At 53.8% G+C, this 17,252-nt stretch overlaps 2 protein-coding genes across 2 annotated transcripts; both read left to right on the top strand.

Moving 5' to 3' along the window:
• The first annotated feature begins 3,883 nt into the window (after window positions 1-3,883).
• LOC148813633 (H-2 class II histocompatibility antigen, A-U alpha chain-like) lies at window positions 3,884-8,007 on the top strand. The gene is made up of 4 exons (XM_088908027.1): window positions 3,884-4,461; window positions 4,774-5,028; window positions 5,975-6,256; window positions 6,682-8,007. Exons 1-4 carry the CDS (start codon window positions 4,398-4,400, stop codon window positions 6,810-6,812), a joined length of 732 nt encoding a protein of 243 aa, XP_088764153.1. The 5' UTR covers window positions 3,884-4,397; the 3' UTR covers window positions 6,813-8,007.
• A 376-nt stretch (window positions 8,008-8,383) lies between these two features.
• Window positions 8,384-14,520, top strand: LOC148813632 (class II histocompatibility antigen, B-L beta chain-like). The gene is made up of 6 exons (XM_088908023.1): window positions 8,384-8,533; window positions 10,047-10,319; window positions 11,066-11,347; window positions 12,261-12,374; window positions 12,633-12,659; window positions 13,328-14,520. The coding sequence occupies exons 1-5, from the start codon at window positions 8,446-8,448 to the stop codon at window positions 12,656-12,658; spliced, it is 783 nt and encodes a 260-aa protein (XP_088764149.1). The 5' UTR covers window positions 8,384-8,445; the 3' UTR covers window position 12,659; window positions 13,328-14,520.
• Window positions 14,521-17,252: the final 2,732 nt, after the last annotated feature.

Raw genomic sequence — 17,252 nt, 5'->3', positions numbered from 1 at the left:
GCTCACAGGAAAAAAACAAACACTTTTAAAAAAGGCCGCGCCTCGGCCAGGACGCGGCTGCCGTGAATCCAAGTGGTCCCGTCGGGATTCTCAGGGACTTCAGCGTTCGTCCCGTTGAGAAAACTCAGCCCGGGATCACAAGACGGGAGGCTTGTGTGTGTCCGGGTCTCGCCCTTCGCTCTGCGGGGTATTTCCAGGGTCAGTCCACCTGCTTGCGTTCTGTCAGCTAGACTGCAGAAACAACAGCAGACTGAAAAATGGGCCCCCCGCCTTCCCAACAGATCTTCAGGCACGGATGAGGCTGGAATCAGGATACCGGGGTGCGACACGCTGAGTGTGCTGGGGTGGAGCTGGGGCTCAGGATCTGCGCCTGTGGCTGGGAGGTTGCCGGTTCGAATCCCACAGCCGGCAGAGGAATCCTACTGCGTTGGGCCCCTGAGCGAGGCCCTTCACCCCAGCTGCTCCAGGGGCGCTGTACAATGGCTGACCCTGCGCTCTGACCCCCAGCTTCTCTCTCTCCCTGTCTGTGTGTCTCACGGAGAGCAGGCTGGGGTCTGTGAGAAGATTAATTCCTAATGCAAGACATTGTACAGGGTTAATAAAGTGATGTTATTATTATTATTATTATTGTGCTATTTGTCACTGCGGCCCCACCAAAGCAGCATGCCTTCAGCACGTTGGATCTGACTTGTGTTTTCAGCCGACGGATGAAGGTTCTCGGCGCAGATCATCGCAGTGACGTCACAGCAGTCGGGTCGCTACACGGTTCTGTCCGCTGCAGCGCGTGGCCCCAGGACCAGTGTGGACACACCGAGCAGACCCACTGGTGATTCCTGGCTGGGCCACAGGGGGGCGCTCGCTGCAGGTACTGAGGCAGAGGGAGAGGGGTCCCCTGGACACAGGAGCTGGGCGTGGGGTTCAGACTCAGACAGTGTCGTGTGGATTGACAGGATGTTGCAGGTCAGTCCTGGATCGAGTGTCACCCCAGGGTCCACTGGCAGGGGTTCTGTCTGGCCCTGCAGCAGCAGGACTGCGGTCTTGTCACAGGAGGTCTGGAGTCACCCCGGTGTTCATGTCAGAGGCGCAGTCAGACACAGCAGAGACAGTGTCCGGGGTGGTCGGGTGTCTCTCTCTTGCTGTGCTGTTTGTTTATAAAGCTTTATAATTTATTATTAAATCCCCAGGTCTTGACCCATCATGGCCTCCTGATCACCCCCCTCTCTGAACTGGCCTCATCCCTCTGCTCTCCTCCCCCTGAGAGCTGCTGTGTGTGAGCGGACTGGAGCATCATGCAGGTGGGGTACACACTGGTGGAGCAGGAGGGGATCCCCGTTACTGTCCAGAGCTCCGAGGGGAGAGCCCAGAGAAGAGCTCAAGAAGTGTAAGAGGTTGTTATTATTATCATTATTATCATTATTATTATTAATGAACAGCAGACGAGTGGTGGAGAGGGGTGTGCTGCGCCCACAGTTGATGGTCTGACAGCTGGAGAGATGAAGTTCATGAACAGAGCAACAGCAGCAGCTCTGAGACTGGAGGCTCACAGGCGGGATCCACGGCCCTTCCCTCCTCTCCCCACCAGGGGGAGCCGTGGTGCAGGAGAGGGAGAGGGCTGTGGGGGTGTCGGGGTGTCAGCGGGGGTCCGATCAGTAGGACAGAGTCCCTCGTGATGTCAGGTGTCTCTCTCCAGGGCCGGAGCTCAAGGGGGTAGATCAGAGACAAAAGGTTGTTCACCTTCATAAATCAGGCAATGGGTATAAAAAAAATAGCTTCACACCTGAAAATACCGGTAATTAAGTTTGTAACAGCTGGAGCTGTGGTGAACCTGCCTGGAAAAGGACGCCAGTGTGTTTTGCCCCCACACACACAGTGAGGAAGATGGTTCGAGAGGCCAAACGTTCCTCAGGGGTCACAGCTGGACAGCTGCAGGAGCTGGCTGGGGTCCCGGGGTCACCAGGTCCCCAAAAACTACAATTGGACACCACCTCCATGCCAGCAGATGGCGACACTTGGCAGGCATGCCAGAGGATAGCCTCTGCCGTCCTCAAACCACAAACACAAGCGCCTGGAGTTCGCTACACATCGCTGGAGCTCTGACTGGAGCCGGGTTCTATGGTCGGGTGAGACAGAAACAGAGCTTTTTGCCCACAGACCCCAGAGGTGGATTTGTGGTGTGAAAAGAGTCGAGGTCGTGCGGAGAAGAACCCCATCCCCACTGTGAAGCGTGGTGGTGGATCGGCGAAGGCGTGGGGCTGGTCGTCTTCCCCAGGCCCCGGGAATCTCGTCGGGATGCATGGCATCGTGGTGGGCTCCATCGCCTACCGGGAGATTTCGGAGTCGAAACCTGGCCGCCCCTGCCAGGGGGGCCGGGACCGGGTCGCGTTGGGTTGGATCTTCCGGCGGGACGGCGATCCGGATCATACCGTACCTCCAGGTCCACACAGAAAGGGTTCACTGGCCTCAGAATCAAGCTCTTGCTTTGGGCCGTCCCAGAAACCCCACTGGACACCTGCGGGCTGAGCTGAAGAGGAGAGTCCACGGGCGAGGACCGAGGACTCTGAGGATCTGGAGAGGATCTGTACGGAGGAGCGGTCTCGGGTCCCTGTACGTGTGTGTTCTCCCACCTCACCCGGCATTATAACTGCTGTTATCTTGGCAAAGGGAGGGTGCACAACGGGCTCAATACAGGGGTGCCGATAATTATGACGCATCTTTTTGAGAAATCTGTTTGTTTTTTTAAGGGTTTGTTTTTCTTTGAATGACTTCGCCTCACTGACAGGTTAGAGTTCTCTCCTATTTCCAGCGTAAGATTGAGCCGGGCAGGCGTGGCGCTGGCTCTGGGGCTCGGGATCTGCGCCTGTGGCTGGGAGGTTGCCGGTTCGTATGAAGTCCGACTAACCTGCTCGTTAGAGAGGATCAGAGGAGGACCCTGACCGCAGGAGTATGGTGAGAGTATTGTGAGAGTGATCAGAATACCGTGAGAGCATTGAGGTAGTGCTGAAGAGTACTGTTAGTTCAGTTGAGAGTTTGGTGAGAGTATCGTAGGAGTATTGTATAAGTATTGTGAGAGCATTGTGAGAGTGATAAGAATACGTGAGTATTGAGGTATTACTGAGAGTACTGTTGGTCCAGTTGAGAGTATTGTGAGAGTGATGAGAATACTGTGAGAGCATTGAGGTAGTACTGAAGAGTACTGTTAGTCCAGTTGAGAGTATGGTGAGAGTATTGTATAAATATTGTGAGTATTCTGAGAGTGATAAGAATACCATGAGAGTATTGAGGCAGTACTGAGAGTACCGTTAGTTCAATCGAGAGTATTGTATAAGTATTGTGAGAGTGATAAGAATACCGTGAGAGTATTGGGGTATTACTGAGAGTACTGTTAGTCCAGTTGAGAGTATTGTGAGAGTGATAGGAATACAGTGAGAGCACTGAGGCAGTACTGAGAGTACTGTTAGTCCAGTTGAGAGTATTGTGAGAGTGATAGGAATACAGTGAGAGCACTGAGGCAGTACTGAGAGTACTGTTAGTCCAGTTGAGAGTACGGTGAGAGTACTGTGAGAGTGATGAGAATACTGTGAGAGTACTGAGGTAGTACTGAGAGTACTGTTAGTCCAGTTGAGAGTATGGTGAGAGTATTGTAGGAGTATTGTGAGATTATTGTGAGAGTATTGAGGCAGTACTGAGAGTACTGTTAGTCCAGTTGAGAGTACGGTGAGAGTACTGTGAGAGTGATGAGATTATTGTGAGAGTATTGAGGCAGTACTGAGAGTACTGTTAGTCCAGTTGAGAGTATGGTGAGAGTATCGTGAGAGTGAACCGAATACCGTGAGAGTATTGAGGCAGCACTGAGAGTACTGTTAGTCCAGTTGAGAGTATGGTGAGATTATTGTGAGAGTGATGAGAATACCGTGAGAGTATTGAGGCAGCACTGAGAGTACTGTTAGTCCAGTTGAGAGTATGGTGAGAGTATTGTATGAGTATGGTGAGATTATTGTGAGAGTACTGAGGTAGTACTGAGAGTACTGTTAGTTCAGTTCAGCTGTATTGTAGTCAAGTGTATTCAGCAGTTCAAGCAGTCCATGACAATTTAGTACCAAGGTGTGGTTAATAAACTTCTATCCTTGGTCTCAGTATGTTTCAGTCTTCTTTAGATCCACAATATTTTTAGTGATTAAGGTTTAATTCAAATGCAGATTTAAAGATGAATAGTTTATAAATACGAGCCTGCAATCAGAAGTATCTTAGCAACAGCAGTGTGGGACAGTTTTGTTTTTTTTCATTGGCCGATGGAGAGAGAGGGAGGGGTTCCACCTCTCTGCTGCTGAGAGTCAGATTGAACTTTTTATACATTTTCATCAGCGAGCAGTTCGAGGATCCAGGACTTTAGCAACAAAATGACATTCTTCCAGGTTCTAGGTGTGTTTCTGGCAGCTGCCTGGTGTGGAGTTCATGCTAATGGTAAGTAAACACTGTTTTCTTACTCTACCAAAAACACAAAAACAAAAAACAACATTGTAATATCGGATCATTTATCATAATCTGTCGTGTGGACTTGAGCGGGATATTTTTATTTGCACATTTGTAACCTTTCTGCAAAAGCTTGGATCTTCCTGGTAAGTGTGGCGGTGTCACAGAGCCCTCACTCCGCGAGCAGAGTGGACAAGGGAAGACACGTCCGTCCACCTCGCAGAACGCTCCTGCTGTGAACCGCCAGTACGACCTGAAGAACCTGCGTCGTATCTGATCAGGCTGTTTTGGTTCCTCCTGCAGTTCTGCATCATGGCTTCCTTTTAACTGCCTGCCAGTCCAACGTCACTAGAACTTTAAATGAGATGCAGCTGGATGGGGAGGGGGTCGCCTACATGGATTTTGACCGGGAAGAGGTGGTCATGACGCTCCCACAGTTCGCAGACCCCATCAGCCCTGGTGGGGAGTGGGTGCCGCTGGCCCTGGGTTGCAGGGAGGTCTGCAGAAACAGCCTGAAGGCAGTGGCAGAGGCCGAAGGAGACCCCCCGGAGAGGAAGGGTGAGGTGGCAACAGTCTTGTTTATTTATCGTCTCCCCCAGTGCTTACTCCACCAGCGCGTCGTGCTTTCAGAACCAGACACGTATACCTCAGCCTGTGCCTCGTCCACACCAGCTGTCCTTCTGCTGGGAAGCATCCTTCCAGCGGGATGTCGCAGACTCCAGTGGGGTGATTGAGCGCTTTGTAGACAATCGGTACTCTGCCACAGGAAGAAGGAAGGAAGGGAAGTGGAAATGTGAATCTGTCAGGACAGGAGGCTCTTCTGTACACAGAGGGGGGTGGGGGTAGGGAACAGGCTTCCCAGCCCTGTGGTTGAAGCCGATACCCTGGCTTCTCTCCAGACACAGCTGGGTGAGCTCCTCCAGTCAGGACAGGAGGCTCTACTGTACACAGAGGGGGGTGGGGGTGGGGAACAAGCTGCCCAGCCCTGTGGTTGAAGCCGATACCCTGGCTTCTCTCCAGACACAGCTGGGTGAGCTCCTCCAGTCAGGACAGGAGGCTCTACTGTACACAGAGGGGGGTGGGGGTGGGGAACAAGCTGCCCAGCCCTGTGGTTGAAGCCGATACCCTGGCTTCTCTCCAGACACAGCTGGGTGAGCTCCTCCAGTCAGGACAGGAGGCTCTACTGTACACAGAGGGGGGTGGGGGTGGGGAACAGGCTGCCCAGCCCTGTGGTTGAAGCTGATACTGGCTTCTCTCCAGACACAGCTGGGTGAGATCTAACAATCATCAGACCAGAGCAGACAGGAGGTCATCACTTTCATCTGTTTCTCTTACATAATTGTGATTTTAAAGACAAGGATTGACTATGAACTCCCCAGGTCTGAAGGGTAATTTGACAACTGAGAGTGAGGAGCCCAGAGCTGCGTCAGTAAGGAAACTGTGGATGATGTAATCAGTACCTTCGTCCATCCAGCATGGTGAGACCATTTCTGCATGCCCTCAGATGCGCCTACTGCGATGGTGTACCCCAGAGACAGCGTCGAGCTGGGGAAGCCCAACACGCTCATCTGCTCCGTCACGGAGTTCCACCCAATGGGTATCGGGGTGACCTGGACCCACAACGACAGGCCAGTCACCGAGGGCGTCACCCAGACCACACCGCTCTCTGGGAGAGACTTCAGCTTCAAGGTCTTCTCCTTCCTGCCCTTCACACCCCAGCTGGGCGACGTCTACTCCTGCCAGGTGCAGCACAGCGCCCTGCCCGAGCCCCTCGCCAGACTCTGGGGTGAGTGAAGGGCTCTTCTGACGCCGCCGTCCAGAGACGCGTCACTCGGCGAGACAGACGCGCTCAGACAGTCCCCCCAGTGGGACTGTGTTTTCCCTAAGTCTGGCCTGTGTCGTTACAGTGACAAGAATGAGATAAGAGGTTTGTACTGATTCCATGTCCTGGGAAGAGCTGTGGGCGTGGAGCAGTGATTTCAGTAAATGAAAGATGTTCTCTAACAGTGACAAGTCCGTCTCACCCGGCCGAGTCTGACCAGTGTTAGAAATCAGCTCTGTATGTCAAACACAAGCTCCTGTCTTGAAGTAAGGTGCTGGAGAGAAGCCCTGTGTGTCCTTCTCCAGAGAGACAGAGCAGGGGGTGACAGGGCCACCCTGTTCAACAAGGGGAACAGCGACTGTGTCATCATGTCATTTGTCCAACTACAGAGGTGGAGACGGAGACGGGGACAGAGTCTGACATCGGGCCGACAGCGTTCTGCGTGGCGGGCCTGACCCTGGGGCTGCTGGGAGTGGCAGCCGGAACCTTCTTCCTCATCAAGGGCAGCAGCTGCAACTGAGAGCAGGTACTGGTGTGAAGTGTGTAGCCCCCCACTGGACACCAGCCCCCCACTGGACACCACTCCAACACTGGACACCAGCCCCCCACTGGACACCAGCCCCCCACTGGACATCAGCCCCCCACTGGACACCACTCCAACACTGGACACCAGCCCCCCACTGGACACCAGCCCCCCACTGGACATCAGCCCCTCACTGGACACCAGCCCCCCACTGGACACCACTCCAACACTGGACACCAGCCCCCCACTGGACACCAGCCCCTCACTGGACACCAGCCCCCCACTGGACATCAGCCCCTCACTGGACACCAGCCCAACACGGGACACCAGCCCCTCCCTGGACACCAGCCCCTCCCTGGACACCACTCCAACACTGGACACCAGCCCCTCACTGGACACCAGCCCCCCACTGGACACCAGCCCAACACGGGACACCAGTCCAACACTGGGACAGCAGCCCCTCCCTGGACACCAGCCCCTCCCTGGACACCAGTCCAACACGGGACAGCAGCCCCCCACTGGACACCAGTCCAACCCGGGACACCAGCCCCCCACTGGACACCAGCCCCTCCCTGGACACCAGTCCAACACTGGGAGAACATGCAGACTCCACCCAGACAGCACCCCAGGAACTGAACCCAGGGCCCAGCAATGCTAAACACTGCACCACTGTGCCAAGTACTTCCATGTAGAAACAGAAAAACAGAGATACAGTAAACGAGCCCCAGTTTTCCTTTTCTTCTGTAAAGTTTACAAGGATAAATCGCCCATTAAATGTGTCGCATTTTGTGAGGAAAGTAAGGTGATATTTGTTCTTTGAAGTTTATTGATGTAAAGTCTTTAAAACAATGATTAAGAAAATAAATTTGATTTTGTAAAAGTTTACTCAACAGAAACATGGAGAATTGTTTTTAAGTACTTAGATATGCAAAAGTAAACACGTGATAAGTACTTCTATTTCACAGAGAATTCAGCTTCATGATTTTTAATTGCCTTTCCTGTTCAACAACAGTAATCTCATATTTGACACATATATGAGGATATTGAGTAGCTCTGGTTGTATCGCAATGCTTCTGTCCTCTTCACTGGTAAAGGTTTATTCTGTCCTGAGTGAACAACAGACTGTATAGTACACACGCAGTAAAACATGGGCTAAATGTAACAAATACAAAATAAAATGACTTGAGACGTGTCTGGAATTGAAATTGAGTAGGGGTGTCACCCCAGTGTCCTGGCCTTGACCCATCATGGCCTCCTGATCACCCCCCTCCCTGAACTGGCCTCATCCCTCTGCTCTCCTCCCCCTGAGAGCTGCTGTGTGTGAGAGGACTGGAGCATCATGCAGGTGGGGTACACACTGGTGGAGCAGGAGGGGATCCCCGTTACTGTCCAGAGCTCCGAGGGGAGAGCCCAGAGAAGAGCTGCAGTAGTGTGAGGAACTGTAGTGTCTTGTACTATATGTGCAGAGACTGTAAGCAAGCCCAGTTTTCAGCAGCTGCTTCCCTCAGACACAGATGTTGCAACAGCTCAGCGCCTGTTGATTGGTGCTCCGTATTTACCTCACAGAGAAGAAGAATTAGCAGCCTGTCCTCTTCCTGCACACTTCCTCAGCACTGCTCCTGCTCTCAAGATGTGGGCTCGACAAGCCCTGTGCCGTCTCCAGCTGCTGGCTGTGTTCTCAGGGTTCCACTGGGGCCACGGAGATCACTGTGGAGTGGGTAAGTCACATGTTTTCCTGTGAAACATGAGAACGATAACATTTGGAAGAAACGTCAAATTTGTAATGAAACAAATATCTATCTGTCTATCTCGCGTGTATATGCATGTCCTTTACAGAACATAAAACACATTTTTAGCAGGGCAATTGACATTCCAGTGAGAGGGTGTTCAGGCAGGCTTTCGAGCTAGTCAGCTGTACGAACCAGTGCGCCCCCACACCTGCAGCAGGAAGTGACTGTACAGCCCCGCGCTGCGGTCGAGTGTGCCAGGACCCATCTCGGTTTGACACCGTTGGGTACAGGTGCACGCTGCTGTGACTGTGTCATCAGATCCGCCACTTTAGGGTGGGGGGGGGGGGGTCTTCTCCGGGTGCTGGATGAGAAGGTCCCTGTCCCGGCGGCTCTGTGGACTGCTGTCCAGATCAGACCCCTGACCCCTGAGCTGGATCTCCTCCTCCGCCGTGTTGTACCGTCCCCTCGGGACGCTGGACAGGGGACGGCTTTCAGTGCAACAGTGACCTAGTGTGGCGCGCGGGAGACTGGACCTGCAGTAAGGGACAAGACGACTCCAGGGAACTGCAGCAGCAGGGCAGCCAGGCCGTTAGCTGAAGGAAAGACAATGGAGGGAACGTCTCAAGAATAAATTGTTTTTTTAAACTGACAGCAGTTCTGGAACGAAAATGATTTGTGACTTTTTTACTAATAAGGACAAACTAATGCTGCAGTTTGTACCTGCAATAGCAGTACGTACAGGTATGTCCAGTGGTGCCAGCATGTTCTGAGTTTCTGCATAAATTTAACCTAAAATGTGCTCAGATCCTCATCTTAACTGAACTGATAATCCTAGAGGTTCACATACTTTTTCCGACAAAGACATTTAATGCCGGATCATTTTGATCAATCAGTAAATGAAAAGGTATATCCTTTTGTGTGTTATGTGTTTTATAGGGTTCTCTTGATCTGTTTTCATGACTTAGATGAAGATCTGATCACAGGTTAGGTCAAATTTATGCAGAAATGTGGGAAAGGGTTCACAAACTTTCTAGCACCACTGAACACATAACAATGTTACTGCATCCAAAAGACAGGAGACTGCACCTGTGCTGCTGCTGTGTGTAACTCTGGGCCGCATCAGGAGAGCAGAGAGGGGTCTGGCCATCGTCAAGAAATCCCCATTGTATTTTCAGATCAAACTGTCTCGATTGGCCCGGGCACACAGCAATCGAACAACCTGTGTGTCTCTTCTGCAGCTGATGAACACTCCAGGGAAGGTCCTGGTGCTTCACTGAACACAGACTCTGTCTCTCTAATGCCAGGGGCTCAAACCCAGTCTGACAGTCTGAGAATAACAAGGTTGTGTTGGATCTACAGTACGTCGATTTCTAATGTGTCGCAAACGTGCTCTTGCTGGGAAACCAGTGGCCAGATAAAAACGAAATCCGCGATGGAGCTTGACTGTAACACACCTGCTGGACATCATGACACTGAAGACAATGTCTGTTCTGTGTTTCAGAGGGACATGTCTACCAGTTTTCAGGTGCGTGTCAGTTCAGTTCGAGGAGCCCGGATGACGTCGTCTACGTTGAGAGTTATGTCTTTGAGAGAAAGGAGTTGATTCACTATGACAGCCGGGCGGGTCAGTTTGTGGGGTACACTGAGTACGGGGCGAAGGTCGCAGAGAGCTGGAACAGCGATCCGCAGTCGAAGGCGAGAGTGGTGACTATCAGGAACACCTTCTGCAAACCCAATCTTGAGCTCGCCTACGACCATATCCTGGAGAAGACAGGTGAGCCTCAGCTGTCGTGGGCCTGCCTGTGTGTGTCCGCAGTCTGCTGCAGTCGCGATCGTGAGGGAGCTCTTTCTCACTGCGCCACGCCTCCCAATCGCAGTGTTTATTTCGAGTTTTCTCACAAAACTTTCCCCCCAAATAAAGTCATTGAATTCAGAATCCTGTGCTCAGAATCGCTGCTCCTGAGGGAGCTGGAAACGAGGCTCTCGGCCAGCCCAGCTCAGAGGGCTGTCCTCCGTGCTGCTGCGGGTCTTGAAATGATCTGATGAGGACCGCGGTGAACGTCTTCGCTCAGAGGGTCGCGGGCGTGTGAGACAGCTGCCTGCTCAGGCTGCGGTCTCTCGAGAGCCCCCGAGACGGGACTGTTGGATCTTAATCTAGACCAGCGCCCTGCCCTCTCTGTGAGCCTCCTGACGGCCTCGTCACCGGATCAGACAGCTGGTGCTCGCCCCGCCTGTGACTCATGCACAGCGGCTTTGTGATCGTCATGAGGAAACTCAGGATCGGTTAATCCCCGTTCAACAAGCTGGGTTCTTCTTGCGTTTGTCTGCCTAGTCCTTTCAGGGGACTGTTTTGCAATACAAGCTCCACTGAATGTGTGCAGGTAGCCTCTCCCCCTGTCTGGGTGGGGTCTGGGCTCTGTGAAATGAGGAGTTCTGATGCGAGAGAGTGTCCAGGGTTGCTGAAGAGATCTGATCCGCTCTGATCTCACCGCTGTGCTGTGGCCTGGTCTTCCCTGCCAGTGGCGCCCTCGGTGAGGATCTCCCAGGGCAGGGCGGGGGGCCCGGGCCAGCCCACCACGCTGGCCTGCCACGTGCTGGGGTTCTACCCACAGCTCGTCAACGTCACCTGGCTGAGGGGGGGGGCGCCGGTGACGCGGGACGTGACCTCCACTGACCTGCTGCCGGACGGGGACTGGCACTACCAGACCCACACGTACCTGGAGCTCGTGCCCGCGCCCGGAGAGACCGTCGCCTGCAGGGTGGAGCACAGCGGCCTCAGGGCGCCCCTGGAGATCACGTGGGGTGAGGCGCCCTCCTCTTCCTCCCTGCTTCAGCCCTGAGCACACCGGCACGCTCGCCTGAGTCCCCTCCTCTTCCTCCCTGCTTCAGCCCTGAGCACGCCGGCACGCTCGCCTGAGTCCCCTCCTCTTCCTCCCTGCTTCAGCCCTGAGCACGCCGGCACGCTCGCCTGAGTCCCCTCCTCTTCCTCCCTGCTTCAGCCCTGAGCACGCCGGCACGCTCGCCTGAATCCCCTCCTCTTCCTCCCTGCTTCAGCCCTGAGCACGCCGGCACGCTCGCCTGAGTCCCCTCCTCTTCCTCCCTGCTTCAGCCCTGAGCACGCCGGCACGCTCGCCTGAGTCCCCTCCTCTTCCTCCCTGCTTCAGCCCTGAGCACGCCAGCACGCTCGCCTGAATCCCCTCCTCTTCCTCCCTGCTTCAGCCCTGAGCACGCCGGCACGCTCGCCTGAGTCCCCTCCTCTTCCTCCCTGCTTCAGCCCTGAGCACGCCAGCACGCTCGCCTGAGTCCCCTCCTCTTCCTCCCTGCTTCAGCCCTGAGCACGCCAGCACGCTCGCCTGAATCCCCTCCTCTTCCTCCCTGCTTCAGCCCTGAGCACGCCAGCACGCTCGCCTGAGTCCCCTCCTCTTCCTCCCTGCTTCAGCCCTGAGCACGAATCCCCTGAATCCCCTCCTCTTCCTCGTTCTTCCTCTCGTGTTGCCTCGGCACCCCTGTTCCCTCTGGGGGGGGGTCAGTGAACCCCACTTCGCCAGCTCGACCCCCTCTGGGGAGCTCCAGGGTGAGCCAGAGGGGACCCCCTGACTCCCAGGGGTGAGGCAGCGCCTGTCTCGCGACTCTCCGCGGGTCGGGGGGGTGTGTGTTCACGCTCCCCCCCCCCGAGCCAGACTGAGGAGCAGGAGTCTCTGGCCTCTCCTTGCAGAGCCCCCGGCCCCCGGATCCCAGCGGAACCAGATCGCGGTCGGAGCCTCGGGGCTCGTTCTGGGCCTGAGCGTCGCCCTGGCCGGAGGACTCTACTACAGGAAGAAATCCACAGGTACGGCGAGGCGGGCGGAGGCGGCGTTTTCCAGAGGGAGGCCGCAGGAGAACAGGGAGAGAACAGGGAAGGCCTCCCGCTGCCCGGCAGTGTGGTCCAGCCCCCTTTCACTCAGCGGCAGGCGAAGACGACCGATGGGGAGAACCGTATAAATCAGTGGCTTTCAAACTGCACAGTCAACCCCCGAGTCATCAGCTGTGTGAAGAGTTTCTCTCCTGTGTGTTAGTCCTCAAGCTTTGTCTCTTTCTCTTTCTGCAGGACATGCACTGGTGCCAACAAGTTAAGGTAAGACACCATTGACTGACACACACTCACTCACACACCCTGGACAGGACACCAGCCCCTCACAGGACACACACACACACCCTGGACAGGACACCAGCCCCTCACAGGACACACTCACACACCCTGGACAGGACACCAGCCCCTCACAGGACACACACACACACCCTGGACAGGACACCAGCCCCTCACAGGACACACACACCCTGGACAGGACACCAGCCCCTCACAGGACACACACACACACTCACACACCCTGGACAGGACACCAGCCCCTCACAGAACACTCACACACCCTAGACAGGACACCAGCCCCTCACAGGACACACACACACACACCCTGGACAGGACACCAGCCCCTCACAGACCAGTTAACCCCCCAGCCAGTCTGTGAACTCCTGGAGGAAACCCACAGGAACCCAGAGAGAACATGCAGACTCCACACAGACAGCACCCCAGCAATGCTGACCCCTGCACCCCTATGCTGCCATGCAGTTAACATGCCCCTTACACTGGCTGGGCGATTCTACACTGGAACCGGTTTGATGTTAAACCAGCGGATGTGTTTGCAGACTCTAAAACTCCAAACCGAGCCGCTGTGTGAACAATGTTGGGTTCTGCTCGGACGGCTCTATGAGTGTGTTTCATTAATCTCAGCTTCCGTTTAACAGACGCATCGGATCCTGAATGTGATTTCTGCACCTGAAACAACTCAGCAGACATCCGAACTGGACCGTCCTTCAGTTCAGCAACCAAAAAACCAACTACATTATGAGCCAGCTTTTTACCCTTTTAATAACTGATACGAGTCATGGGATAGAGTGCTTTTGCAAGCTAGCGTTCCTGTGTGATCAGCTTTAACTCCACTGAAATCGTTTTTTGACTCTGGGGTTCAGCTGTGAGCAGGGTGCCCGTGGTCTGACTCAGCTGGGGGCTCAGTCTTGGGGTCACCCTTCGGGCATTAATAAATCTCTTTTTACTGTGTACCACCTGAACCACTACAGTGCTGCCAAGAGGTTCCAGCATATCGGTGATCTCACGCAGCTTGTGTGAAATATTATATTGTTGAGATGCAAAGCACGTGTAGATAATTTCATGATTTCTGTTACTGTTTGAAGTTAGGGACACAAGGCAGAGGTATGGTATAGTGTGAAGTTACTAAAGAAGTAGCACTAACGCTCACTAACAGTGCATAGTACAGTGAAAAGTGTTTCTCACGAGTCTCTCAGGTGCAGTATATATAAATAGAACAGCAGACAAGACAGTAGACATCATCTCATATCATCAGATACACAACACTCTGACTGACGAAGCACAACACCTGCATACTGACACATCAACCAGGCTCTTACTGGGAAACACCTGCATACTGACACATCAACCAGGCTCTTACTGGGAAACACCAAAGTATTGACATATCAACCAGGCTCTTACTGGGAAACACCAAAGTACTGACACATCAACCAGGCTCTTACTGGAAAACACAGAAGTTTTGACACATCAACCAGGCTCTTACTGGGAAACACTGCAGTACTGACACATCAACCAGGCTCTTACTGGGAAACACTGCAGTACTGACACATCAACCAGACAGTACCGACATAAGAACCACAGAAGTTCATCTGTTAAATCTGAAATCCGTTAAATCGAGGAGTAACTGTACTAAAGGTTAAACCCAGACTGGCCCGTAGTTCATAGGGGAGACCGTCTTGTGATCTTATTGGTTGTAATTATTTCTGTGTAGACTTTTGGCTCGTTACAAACTACTTTTTTTTAAGAACTCAAAGAATTTATCTATCAGCTCAGTGTGGAACTAATCTTTTGTCTTCTTGTTTAAACAGTAATAAAATGCCATTTAAATGAATCTGGAGTTTTCAATGTGAAAATTATTTCATGAAAGGAATTTCCCAATAGTCCTGTTAAGTCTACAGAACCTGAACACACAGTGTGCTTGAACTACCTGAGAAAGAAAATTCTGTGTGAGACCAGTACAGGAGGCTGGTTTCTGTGTGAGACCAGTAAAGGATGTTGGTTTCAGTGTGAGACCAGTACAGGATGCAGGTTTCTGTGTGAGACCAGTACAGGAGGCTGGTTTCTGTGTGAGACCAGTACAGGATGTTGGTTTCAGTGTTCAGTGTACATGATGCAGGTTTCTGTGTGTGAATCATATACATAAAATATATTTTTTAAAACTAAGGTCTAGGAAATACTATATACTAATATCGTTATGGTGAAATACTGGGGTATGAAAGGTGCTATATAAGTGCTAGGAATTATTATATACCAATACTGTCATGGTGAAATACTGGGGTGTGAAAGGCGCTATATAAGTGCTAGGAATTATTATATACCAATACTGTTATGGTGAAATACTGGGGTGTGAAAGGCGCTATATAAGTGCCAGGAACTCCTATGGGGTTATGTGTGGAGTTGTGATGACTAGAGCCGTGTGATGGGAGATGACAGGACGCAGAAACTGATCCCCCGAGCCCGCGTCGCTGGAAACGACGCTGTAAAGTATCTCTCTTGGAGCCGATGACAAGCGCCGAGCCCACAGACCCCACACCCCACACCACACACACACCACGCCCGCAGCCGCTGTCGACACAGAAACAGGAAGTGAAAGCGCTTGGGTCAGGGAAAGCGGCGGAACTCGCGCCGGACCGCGAACCCGCCAAACCCGCAGGGGGGGGGGGATCCGCCCGGCGGCCGCGCTCTTCACACGCCGCAGGCAGAAGCGCTCACACCTGAACCCCCCCCTCCGCCGCCGCCCTATCAGCAATGGCCTCGCCCGTGACGTCACCCGTCGTCAGGCGGACGAGGGCGCTGAGGGGCGGAGAGGTGTCGGACGGGTCGTCCGTCTTCACCGCCCTGTGGGGGAAAAGACGACAGTTGGCGGTTTCCCTTCCTCCACCAGGCGGGAACAGGTTTTTCCCCGCCGTGTAAGTCAGTATTCGTGCGTGTCGGGGAGAAAGAAAGGTGGTTTTTGTGACATATCAACAACGAGCGACTTTCCTCCTCCTTCGACGACGACGACGCCGCCGCCGCCATTTTGTCCGACTCGGTAACGACGACGCCCCAGTGTTTTTAATCGTTTTTGAAACCGCAAACGGGGGTAAATACATACAAAGACACACGTGTGACCAGGTGATAGACCAGAGGTCGCCTCAGGTGTCCTAAAACCGACAGTGAAGCCCCACTTGGTCCACAGTCCTGAGGTTGGGCGGTGTGAGGCGGTGCGCTTACACGGCGGGGGGTTTCGGCGGAGAAGCGGTTTGAGCGCCTGTAGTGAGCGAGGGGGCCGCCCGGCTGAGTCAGACCCTTCTCTGAGGCGGACGGGGGGCTTGTGTGTGAGCTGGGACCGCGGCCGTGTGGCTCCGCGGTGTCCTCTCAGCCCGGGGCCCGGGGGGAAGCGGGCTGGGCTCGGTGCCGTCAGAGGTCGTGTCTGCGGGGGGGGGGGTACGTGTTGCTCGGTCTTTTCTCATGAATGTCTTCGGGTTTTAGACTAGAGGAGACTTTATTGTCGCCCTGAGGGGAATCTTTTGTGGACACCCAGCATTTCTGGCGGCGTGGGGAGAGGAAAGTGTTCAGTTTGGAGCAGAGACGAGCAGGTCCTCGTCTGTCTCCTTAATTAACTAATTACTGTCTCCTGGATGGGGGTAAGACTCTCTTCCCATGTTTATTATCTAAAGTCTTGTGGGTACCGATTCTGGTCTCCAGTAGTAGGGGGATCGTATTACTCTGGATTGTGGACTTTTTCTTTTGACCCGAGTTTTTATAATGAGTGGGCAGCGTGAAACTTGATAAGAATGTGAGAAAAAGAGCACTAGACCCACACTCGCACACAGGACAGGAGCCCTGTGGCCCCGAGTTACTCAGGGGTCTGAGGGGGTCGGGTTACAGGTCAGTTCACTGTCATGCCCACAGCTGCAGGAGCTGTGGCTCTGGGGCTCAGGATCTGAGCCTGTGGCTGGGAGGTTGCCGGTTCGAATCCTACTCTGTTGGGCCCCTGAGCAAGGCCCTTCACCCCAGCTGCTCCAGGGGCGCTGTACAATGGCTGACCCTGCGCTCTGACCCCCAGCTTCTCTCTCCCTGTCTGTGTGTCTCACGGAGAGCAGGCTGGGGTCAGTGAGAAGACGCACTCCTCGTGCAAGAAACTGTATAGGGCCGATAAAGAGATCCGATCTTAAATGAAAGGCACGAGCAAACACAGAACAGCAACAACAGCAGTTTAAATCTAATACATCATAGGGGGGAGAAACACCATCAGTGTGAGCCAGCGGTAGACACGTCTTGACTAGAAAATAAAATAAACAACCACACGGAGAGAGTTCTTGTCTTTCCCCAGGGTCCTGCACTGACAGAGCAGCAGAGTACAGTCCCTCATGTCTTCGTTCTGGACCTGCAGCAGCCTGTGGGCTGGCCGGTCTGCTCTGGGCTCCTGCTGCCCCCCGGTGGCGGGAGGAGGGACACCCGCCGCTGGAGAGACCCCCCAACCGGAGCACGAGCCCCAGCAGACCCCAGAAACGGGTCGAGTCGAGGGGCTGGTCTCTGGGGGAGGAGATCTCGTCGCGGGGCGCTGAGGCGGTGAGGAGG

This window comes from Atractosteus spatula (assembly GCF_055471065.1).
Source record: "Atractosteus spatula isolate fAtrSpa1 chromosome 10 unlocalized genomic scaffold, fAtrSpa1.hap1 SUPER_10_unloc_1, whole genome shotgun sequence".
In the NCBI taxonomy this organism is placed as follows: Eukaryota; Metazoa; Chordata; class Actinopteri; order Semionotiformes; family Lepisosteidae; genus Atractosteus; species Atractosteus spatula.
The sequence above is the reverse complement of the archived record's forward strand: the minus strand, read 5'-3'. Positions and strand labels throughout refer to the sequence as shown.

Excerpts from the sequence above, each read along its gene's own strand:
- LOC148813632 (XM_088908023.1), top strand. The coding sequence starts at position 8,446 with ATGTGGGCTCGACAAGCCCTGTGCCGTCTCCAGCTGCTGGCTGTGTTC. Across the intron at positions 11,348-12,260 it reads GCCCCTGGAGATCACGTGGG|AGCCCCCGGCCCCCGGATCC; the intron begins GTGAGGCGCCCT and ends CTCTCCTTGCAG. Across the intron at positions 12,375-12,632 it reads CTACAGGAAGAAATCCACAG|GACATGCACTGGTGCCAACA; the intron begins GTACGGCGAGGC and ends CTCTTTCTGCAG.
- LOC148813633 (XM_088908027.1), top strand. The coding sequence starts at position 4,398 with ATGACATTCTTCCAGGTTCTAGGTGTGTTTCTGGCAGCTGCCTGGTGT. Across the intron at positions 4,462-4,773 it reads GTGTGGAGTTCATGCTAATG|TTCTGCATCATGGCTTCCTT; the intron begins GTAAGTAAACAC and ends TTCCTCCTGCAG. Across the intron at positions 6,257-6,681 it reads GCCCCTCGCCAGACTCTGGG|AGGTGGAGACGGAGACGGGG; the intron begins GTGAGTGAAGGG and ends GTCCAACTACAG.